Genomic DNA, 10,468 nt, shown 5'->3' on the forward strand with positions numbered 1-10,468 from the left:
GTAATTCTTATTTAAATACGTAGGTTTATAAAATGTATTAAATCAAATATTATAATCCTATAAATGAATTCATTTCTATGCTTGCATTTCATTTCATTTCTAGGAACCTTATTTCTTTAAGATTCTACCACTGTTTTCTCAGTTATAAATTTGAATATGTTTAGATAAGGTTAAACATCACGCAGAAAATGTTTTCTTTTTTTATGCTGATTTATTTTTGACTAAAATTTGTATATAATTAGTTGCTTTATAATTAACATGGTACGATTTCAATTATTCATTATTTGTTTAAATTCTATTGTGAAAGAATGATGTCTTTGTAAAATTACTTTCTGTTATTGAAAAAGTTTACTTCTTATGACAAATTTAGGATTATTTATTATGTCATAATAAATAATAAAATTGGTACGTATTAATATTATTGTATTTTTGTTTTATTTAAGATTCGTTCCTCGGCTCCAAGCCAAAGAGGTAAACGTCCTTTGCTTTTGGATGTATCTAATACTGTGGAGTTTGTGAAACGAACACAACCCATAATACAACGTTCCAAAAAAGTATGTAGAAATAATACCAAAAATATACACATCCCTGAGCATAAAGCTGCGACACTTTCTGATAAAGATATTTCAGCCACACAAGGTGTAATATCCGAACATGTAAGTTGTAGCTATTATTTCATTGATATAAAATTTTATATAAATATTATTATAATATCTGATAAATTTACAGGAAGAAAGAGTCAGAAAATTATTAAGTAAACCATTTAAAATACCAATTCCTGGATACCATTTATCTGGACGTACACTTGGTATACGTTTATCTGGTCCAAGAATCGCTTTACATGACCCCAATGAAGCTAATGCATTAGTAGTTTACGTACCTCCTGAATTATCAGAACACGACAGGATAAAACTAGATCCGTTAGTAACCATAGGACAAATACATTAATGGAAAAATATAAATTATTTGTCAGTTATATAAAATATTTTGTTTTTTAGGTCCAAACAACTTGTACATGTAGTTGTTGATCCCTTACTATGCAATATTTTAAGACCACATCAACGTGAGGGAGTAAAATTCATGTATGAATGTGTGACAGGAAAACGCATTGAAAATGCATATGGATGCATCATGGCAGATGAAATGGGTCTTGGCAAAACTTTACAATGTATTACTCTTTTATGGACATTATTAAAACAAGGTAACAATACATTATTTTTTTTATTTCTCTTATGAAAAGTATAAAAATATTTATTCATGTCATTATTTTTAAGGTCCAGAATGTAAACCACTGATAGAAAAAGCAATTATCGTTGCGCCAAGTTCCTTAGTTAAAAATTGGTACAATGAAATTTTTAAATGGCTTAACAACAGAGTTCGCCCATTAGCAATAGATGGTGGAAGTAAAACTGATATTGATACCAAGCTTAAGGGTTTTATGAAAACTTATGGACGAAGATGTGCTAATCCAATTTTAATTATTAGTTATGAAACATTTAGATTACATGCACATGTTTTACATCAAGATGAAGTTGGCCTTGTATTATGTGATGAAGGGCATCGTTTGAAAAATTCAGAAAATCAAACATATCAAGCTCTTATGGGCCTAAAAGCTAAAAGGAGGGTATTACTTAGTGGAACACCTATACAAAATGATCTCTTGGAATATTTTTCTCTCGTTCATTTTGTAAATCAAGGACTTTTAGGAACAGCACAGGTAAGTTTAATTATATAATTTAATAACGAAATAATGTGTTACGTTATTCACAAAATAATTCAAATTTAGGAGTTTAGACGAAAATTTGAAATACCAATACTTCGTGGGCAAGATGCTGCAGCAACAGATAATGAACGTAAATTAGCTCAAGAACGATTGACAGAGTTAGTGACTATTGTTAACAAGTGTCTTATTAGACGTACTAGTGCTTTACTTTCAAAGTATTTACCATTAAAACATGAGCTAGTAGTTTGTATAAAAATGGGAAAATTGCAAACTGATCTTTATAAAAATTTTATACAAAGCGATAGTATAAAAAAGTCTATGGAAGGTATCATCATTTCATTTTTCTCTTATGGTAGATTTTTATTTCATAATAAAATTAAACTATATTTATATTACCGTACTCTTAAATTTGACTTTTAGAAAACAACTCTGAATCTTCTAAAAAAGGTGGAAGAACTCTTTCTGCACTGTCTGCAATTACATTATTAAAAAAATTATGTTGTCATCCTGATTTAGTATACGATAAAATAATAGAGAAATCAGACGGATTCGAAAATGCTTCGAAATTATTGCCATCAAATTACAGTACAAAGTATGTTCTTTTAACTAATACATTTTATGTTGTAAATTATACAATATATTCTACGTAAATTTTTTTTATTTTAGGGAAATTTTACCTGAATTATCAGGAAAATTTATGGTATTAGATTGTCTCTTAGCTTCCATTAAATCTACAACACGTGACAAAATAGTTCTTGTATCTAATTATACACAGACACTTGATCTATTCGAAAAATTATCTCATAAGCGTTGTTACAAATATGTGAGATTAGATGGTAGCATGTCAATTAAAAAGAGATCAAAAATAGTAGATAGTTTCAACGATCCAAACAGTGATGATTTTATATTCATGCTAAGTTCTAAAGCTGGTGGATGTGGTCTAAATCTTATTGGAGCAAATCGTCTTGTAATGTTTGATCCAGATTGGAATCCTGCGAATGATGATCAAGCTATGGCTAGAGTTTGGAGAGACGGTCAAAAAAAACCATGTTTTGTTTATCGTTTTCTTTGTGTAAGCAATGCAATAATCATAATTTTTTTTACTTGCGAAATACTAGTATCTAATTATGTTTATTATAGACTGGCACAATAGAGGAAAAAATCTTTCAAAGACAAGCGCATAAAAAAGCATTGAGTTCAACGGTGGTTGATCAAGAAGATGATGTTGCAAGACATTTCACTTTGAACGATCTTCGTGACTTATTTAAATTAGAAGAAAATACAGTTTCAGATACACATTCGAAGTAAGTTTTAAAAAATGTTTTAAAATTGATCATAAAGTTGTCTAGAATACTGTATTTCTTTTGCTATATTTTATAGGTTTAAATGTACAAGATGTGTTAATGGAATAGAAGTAAAAGGTCCACCGGAACAATCAGATTGTAATTCTGATTTATCAGACTGGCGACACAGTCAAAATCCTAGACATTTACCAGACATTCCATTACGACAATGTTGGTCTAGTGGTATTTCATTTGTTTTTCATCATCGTTCACATGAACAGGTAAAAGAGTAACGTATTGAGATTATTTAAAGTTATATTTAATAATCAAAAGTTTTTACATAATTTTATAACGCGTCATCATAATTTATTGTACAGTATTATAAAATATAACAACGTTATACAAAATAAGAGAAAAATATATTGTTTATATTCTATGCGCTATTTATATATATTGCCCTATTATTAAGATAAAATTATTAATTCAATGAATAATTTTTATCATTTTCTATTTTAAATTTATATTCTGTTAATACGTATAAATAAATAAATAATCAATATATGTATAGATTTAGTATAAATGAGAGTAATACGATAGTAACCTATAATTAAAAAAAAAAAGAATGTTCATTGTCTGTATTTCGAAACAAAGCGCGCTTTTCTGTTTATGCAATATTCGATAACCGTGACGATCGTTGCTCGAAAGTAGTAATTTTCAGGTTAGATGTTTGCAGAACAGGTAGTAGATACTATTAAGCCCGCCATTCCGTTGGAAGAGACGAGGGAACGATCTCGGCAACTTCAAGAATTTCTTTCGCACAGAATAACGCGTACTAACGGAACGGGCGGTGATGGAAACATGGCGGCAGATAGAAGAGAAGAGAACGTAAAGAAAGAGCGTCAGTGAGAACGGAAGAGTGGGAAGAGAGTAATGGGGCGTAGGTTAGGGGGAAGGCCAAATAAAGGGTAGAGAAGCACGTGATCTATACGTGCGTCCTACGATTGGTGGGAGCGAAAGTAGCTAGACTCCCCACCCCTGACCTGCTCCCGCTTGCTCGACCGCTTTCCCAGGTTTCGTGCAACCGCCCGCTCAGAATAGTTCCAGATGTGGCCATGTTTAGTTTGATATTTGAAGTTTTCGCTCATTGTACTCACAATTGCTACATTTTTATACTATCTTTGCTGACAATTAGTAGTAACGCTTTGTCCGAAAGATAATCGTACTCTTCGCCTGCCTGTCTGCCTGTCTGCCTGCCCGCTCGCCCGCCTGCCTGTCTGCCTGTCTACGGCCGCTAGTCTCGTTCATACAAACGTTCATTATCTCCTCTCTTATCAACATAAAAAGAGAGTGAGAAAGAGAAGAAAGAGAGATTTAAAGAGAGACTTAAAGAGAGAACAATTAATTAGATTTTCTTAAAAAAAAAAAACGCGTAACGTCATTGTCGCGTCGTTGTTACCGACTACACCGACGAAGAAATTCATAAAACGATAATCGCGCGAATCCGTGAATCGATTAGAATTAAAAAAAGGTTTCATTTCTTGCTTTGATAACAATCGACGCGTTAAAAGAATAACGAAAATACATCGGACTTAATATTATACATAATATATATAGAAATACGTAGAATCATTGAACGCCTCGCCCTCTTGCGGTCGTTTTTTCAGGAAGGGAGCATCTATAGATGCCATCCCTTTTCCGGCCCCCCCTCTCACGTCACGGAGAGAAGAACGAAGCACGACAAATTTGATCACGTCGGGATGCGAAGTGGAAGCTTTCCGTGGCCTTTGTCCGAATTATACATTTTATTCTCATAGATTTATCTTAAACGCGTTAAAATAATTACTTTATTGATATTAGTTTTTCGTTTTTATTTACGATCAATCGTCTCTCACTATATACTATCGCATCCCACCAAAATTCGTTTAAGTCAAATTTTGTTACGCGTAACAGAGGTACATAAACGGGAAAATCCGAAAGGAACAATGGTCGTTCCATGTGCCACGTAAACAGGAATGACGTGGCATGATAAGTATCGCGCCATTTTCTTTTCTAGTTAGTTAATAAAATAGATTAAAAAATAGAGAGACAAAAAGATATAGTGAAAATATCTTATCAAATTTAAGTGCGATATCAATACGAAAGAATTTCTAGGAAGATATCTATATCTATATGTATAGTCAGTAAGGTTTATCTTTCTCTCTGTGTGAAAGAGAAAGAGAGAAGAGATAAAGAAGCGTCTGGTGAAACGAGGCCCGTTCTAAAAGCAGACTTATAAATTCGGGCTGGGAAAGAGGCTAAGAATTTCTTTTCTTTTTTTTTCTTTTATTCCAAAAATTTACAATATTTTTTTTCGTGGGAATATGCTCGCGCTCGCATGAATAGAGTCTAACAGCATAGAGGGAGATAGAGGCACGGATAGAGAAAGAGAGAGAGAGAGAGAGAAAACTAGAAAAAGAGGAGGGAGAAAGAGAGAAAGCGAGATAGAGAAAGATAGAAACGGACAATCGGGACTTCCTTTGAGTTTGTTTGCCCATTATTAAGTTATTTTCAAAGTCTCAAATGATCATACACAGGCACGCGAATCCACGAATAAAGATCCGTCGTGTGTGGTCGCGCTTATCGATCGAATGATCAACTTCGGGCCACAGTGGTATATCGTATGGTACAAAACACGATCGATCGGGACAAAACAATGGCATTAGAGAGTGTTTCCGTGGCCGAGACTCTAATCCAAAGGTTTGCCTCCACATTTTTTATTCAATGACGAACAGACGTAATTTTTACACGGACTGTCGCTATCGCTACTATATACATTACCACTACTGCTACTACCACTACATTAGTATTACTACTACTACTATTACTTTTATTATTACTACTACTACTACCACCACTACTACTACTACTACTATTCTACTCTACTCTACTGTATTACTATCGCTGCTCTTACACTACATACTTAATCGAGACGCATATACGTGACGTTTATATATACATATATCGTCTTCTTCCCTGCGAGCACATACATATACATACACATTATACATACATATATACATATACCCACACATACATACAACATATATATTCGTAAACGTACACATCGAGCCTTCGTCATCTCGCGAATTCGTTTTGGTCAATATTTGTTCTCATCCGAAAGATGTGAAAAGGAAAAAGAGTCAAGGCAGAGAAAAAGAGAAAGGGTAGATGAAGAAAAAAGGAAAGAAGAAACATCATTCGTCGATCTATTTTTTTTTTTTTTTAATTAGGACACGTTACTTGGAAATAGGATATATATGTTTATCTCGTCGATGCGTCAATTTCCGACAAAGAAATGCAACATGGCGTTCAATGTCTGCTGCGCTATGAAAAACGATTTTTTTTTCTTGGGATTATTCATAAAAGCGCACAAAGGCGTTAACTTTCGTAAAGGGTGGGCGGTTACAAAGGGGCGGGAGGGGGTCAAGGTCGTCTTTATCGTGAACGCGGATTCGTCGCAACTGGGACGTACATATACTACTCGCCAAGCAGCGTTTCCTTACATGTCACGTAGGCGCGTTTAGTGCGATGCTTCTTTCCCGTGAATGATCGGGGGGATCCTTTTAGTCATCCCCTTCATTCAGCAGCAGATACATGCGAATTTATTTCTTTTGAAAAAGCCTTAAGAATTCTTCCTGTATCGTCCGCTTTATTTTCTAGCGAAGACGGACAGAAGGTTGCAACACGAGAATTTTTGTTCTTGTTTAAATCCAGGAGTGAAAGAAAGATTACGACTAAAAGTTAGGAAAAAGAGACTTTTATGTAGCACAAAAATGAGGTATGATATTGTCTTTCTCGAGCCTACGACGTATCCATGTGTTGTAAAATATCATCGCGTATACATGTATATACATGAGTTTCTATATACATGTATTATAGATATATGTTACTCTTTATGAAATATGTGCAAATAGCGTTTCGCGTAACGCTCTTTTTCTTTTTTTCTTTTTTTTTTTTTTTTAAATTTCAACTCGCGCCCTAGGAAATATGAATTACGAAAAATAACGAAATAATACCTTTTCTCTGCTCTCTGCCAATCGCGAGAGAATTTTCAATGCAAAATTCAAGCAAATTAAAACTTGTATTTGGTAAAAGTCGATATTATTGTTTGACGAGAGTAAAAAAACAGAGAGAGAAAGAGAGAGAGAGAGGACAGAGTTTCTATGCTTTTCTTCTTTTTCTTTTTCGATCTTGTTGATATCGAATTTATATGTTCTACCACTTGCAAATACATGTATATATATTACGACACACAATCTCAAACTAAATATCACGTATACGGTATGAAATATTGCGTCATGTCAATCAACAACACACACACACACGCAGATACGTATCGTATGTGCGTTTGCTTTTAAAAAAAAAAAAGTATACATATAAATAAGCGCGCGCGTCGTGTGAAAAACGACACAACGCCATGAACACATCGCTGTGTGTCCGAAGAAACTTTTGGACGGATGCCGATGACATTGACTTTTTAAACGTTATCAGCGATGCTGCAACGATGACAATAATGCTTCATAAAAAATGTGATGTTACAAATGATGTATCTTATGCTTATAGAGTTATGAAGGAAAGATCATGATGATGATGAAAAATCATGACGATGATTATGAATGTTTATATGATGTTAAAAGAGACTTAGTTGCGGTGAGGTAACTTAATCGATTATTTTGAATTTTTTTTATCTTTTTGATTTTGTTTGTTTTTCAAGATAAACGAAGAAGGACATAGAGAGAGAGAGAGAGAGAGAGAGAGAGAGACAACGGAGTATTGATAACATGACTTCATAGTAACAAGGTTTAATAATACGTTTTTGAATTATACGACGTATTTAAATACGTTATTATTAAGCGTGCGCTCGCGCGCACCCTTATGAATATACGTATATTTATTTTTATGTGCGTCGTCATTTGTGCTACGAAAAGACGACGGATTTATTCGAAGAATTTGATTTTTCTCAATTATTTTTCTTCGAACTCTTTTGTGTTAATTAATTTTTCTTAAACGAAATTTCAATTGCTTATTATTATTTATTTGAATACGTTATTTAATCTGTGCAGGGAGTGAAAAATAGGAGTATAAGAAAAGAGAGAAAGCGTTTCTTTTAGATAAAAGTCATTGATCGTTTTTATCGTGTTAAATGCCATTAGTCGTTTCCGACAAACGTATTTAATGTTTTCAGCTTGGATAGTATTGGCAACCTCATTCGCTTATAGTCGACTCGACTGCGAATTTTTTCAAAGCCTCTCTTTACCTAACTCATGTAGTTTCGATTTTCTTAACTAGCAATTTGTCCTTGACAATAATAATGAACTTTTCACGATCTTTCGAGGATGCTTTCTTTGATTAAAGAAATGCTATTTGCATACAAAATCATCGCTAATAAATAATTATGATAAGGTGATAGCATCGGAGAATACCTATTTCTTCTCATTTATGCCTTTAACTTTATAGTATACAAATTATGATGATACTCTTCGTTATTCAGAAATTAGCTGAAACTATTTATATTTAATCGAGTTATCTTACATGGTATCTTCAAGCACATGATTTTCCTAATAAGATACATGTATTTTAGTTAATACATAGAATATCACAACATAAATTTTTTCTTCATGTATAAATAGCTTTGATAAAATTATATTATTCTATTGATGATCCATAAACAATGAGATTTTAGGAAAATCTCAGTTTGTTAATTATTATATCAATGTTTCTAATGTACAAATTAAAACACTCTCTTATTAGATTACAAATTAATATTTTTTAGATTTGAGATTTATTTTATACGTATAAAATTTCTATTAAAGTGATTCTTTTTTATAGGCTTTTGTTAAAACATTGTTGGTATATAGACAATCTAATAGAGAGATTTTTATACTTTTTTAATTACATGCATATTCAACTATTCAAAGCTTTCTCAAGTATTAATTGTTATATAAATTCATATAAAATAATGTAGTAAGAGATTTATTTGAATCAATTATGAAGCATATTTGTTGTTGCTGTAGACATTGACATTCTATATACATTCGATTGGATAAATTATATGTATCGACAGATAAAAAAATTCTATTACTATTAATGATACATTGGTTGAATATTTTCTAATTATCAATTATGTATTCTTTTTTTATCCACAGTAATAATGATAATGACTTGGAAGATGGAGAAATTCCTTCTGATGAAGATGACGAGCCAATTTCTGCACAGACAGAAATAATTGAACCTGCTAAGCCAGTTCCAAAACAAGATGTATCAAAAAATAAAAATTTTGATTCTAAGTTTAATAAAAACAAAAAGCAACCTATTCAAGGAACAACTGCTAAACATGAACGATACTCAAAGTATAAAAATCCATCAGATGATTGGGCAGGTGATGTGGAGAAAGCTATTAGAGCAGCTCTTGAGGAAGATGGGGGTAGAAATACAGATTCAAAATCAAAGAATAAAACTAATAGAAATAAAAGTAGGAAAAGAGTGCGTGATGAGCGAGATGAAGATCGTTCAAAAGATCAAAAGGTTACATTATGAACTATTCTTTTTTACTTGTAATATTTCTTTTTAGGCTTAATTTTTAATTACTATATTACTGATAATTTTTTTACAATATTATTGATAATTTTCTTACAATATTTATAGAAACGGAAATTAAGTGACGATGAGAATGGTAATGAAGATGATGATGAAATGGTTTTTGTACGAGGCGCTTCTCCTATTAGAAAGGATTCTCAAGATAATAGTTCTCCTAGACATACTAATGATCATGAAAATTTTGATAGTAATTCTGATTATGAAGAAAGGCCCAGTATAAACCGACACAGAGAAAATGAGAATAAGCAGCGTGGTGGTAATGGAAGAGGAGGAGGAGGTACTCTTTTTTATTCAAATAATTTTTATTTATGCATAGCTACAAAAAACATAAATGCAATGGTATATTATGAATAATAATATTTTAGGTCGCAGAGGTGGAAAGAATGAACGTGGTGGAAAAAATAAAGGCCGTGGACAATTGAGGAATGAAAGAAATGGGCGAAGAATTCAAACTAATGAACATGGACAAGATCCAGAATCTATTTGTTTGTATTATATGCAAGGAAAATGTCATAGAGGAGATGATTGTCCCTATTCACATAATGCTTTACCTCCCAGAAAGATGGAACTATGCAAGTTTTATCTTATGGACTGTTGTGCTAAAAGGGACAAATGTCTTTATATGCACCATGACTTTCCATGTAAGTTCTTCCATACTGGTTTGAAATGTCATCAAGGTGATAATTGTAAATTTTCGCATCAACCTTTAAATGAGCAGGTAATTAATAAGAATTATTAATAGAGAACAAAAAATTAAAAGTATATTTTATAAAAATTTAATATAAAAATAATGTGTAGTTGAGAGAGAGAGAAAGAGAGAGAGAGA

The 10,468-nt window shown here is 32.3% G+C and overlaps 2 protein-coding genes across 3 annotated transcripts in view; both read left to right on the plus strand.

Annotated features, from left to right (window-relative positions):
• Positions 1–164: 164 nt before the first annotated feature.
• Positions 165–3,413, plus strand: LOC106786066 (DNA repair and recombination protein RAD54-like). The gene is made up of 10 exons (XM_014747080.1): positions 165–261; positions 444–656; positions 730–920; positions 999–1,201; positions 1,275–1,717; positions 1,787–2,048; positions 2,144–2,315; positions 2,390–2,795; positions 2,864–3,027; positions 3,104–3,413. The coding sequence occupies exons 1-10, from the start codon at positions 259–261 to the stop codon at positions 3,297–3,299; spliced, it is 2,253 nt and encodes a 750-aa protein (XP_014602566.1). The 5' UTR covers positions 165–258; the 3' UTR covers positions 3,300–3,413.
• Positions 3,414–3,622: 209 nt separating this feature from the next.
• LOC106786064 (protein suppressor of sable) overlaps positions 3,623–10,468 on the plus strand; it is a 12,140-nt gene continuing 5,294 nt past the window's right edge. The window contains exons 1-4 of one of the 2 annotated variants that reach the window (XM_014747069.1): positions 3,623–5,742; positions 9,192–9,570; positions 9,691–9,919; positions 10,008–10,360. In XM_014747069.1, coding sequence (XP_014602555.1) covers positions 5,666–5,742; positions 9,192–9,570; positions 9,691–9,919; positions 10,008–10,360 — 1,038 coding nt within the window. In that variant the 5' untranslated portion in view covers positions 3,623–5,665. Of the gene's footprint in view, positions 5,743–6,625; positions 6,824–9,191; positions 9,571–9,690; positions 9,920–10,007; positions 10,361–10,468 lie in introns of those variants that run through there. The other variant, XM_014747070.1, reaches the window with a different exon arrangement.

The sequence above is a fragment of the Polistes canadensis genome, unplaced genomic scaffold (assembly GCF_001313835.1).
Source record: "Polistes canadensis isolate GaletaPanama2010 unplaced genomic scaffold, ASM131383v1 scaffold_64, whole genome shotgun sequence".
Taxonomy (NCBI): domain Eukaryota; kingdom Metazoa; phylum Arthropoda; class Insecta; order Hymenoptera; family Vespidae; genus Polistes; species Polistes canadensis.

What these genes read in the sequence shown, in the direction of transcription:
- LOC106786066 (XM_014747080.1), top strand. An exon ending in AAGGTGTAATATCCGAACAT is followed by an intron (nt 657 to 729) that starts GTAAGTTGTAGC and finishes ATAAATTTACAG; the next exon opens with GAAGAAAGAGTCAGAAAATT. An exon ending in TATAAAAAAGTCTATGGAAG is followed by an intron (nt 2,049 to 2,143) that starts GTATCATCATTT and finishes TTTGACTTTTAG; the next exon opens with AAAACAACTCTGAATCTTCT.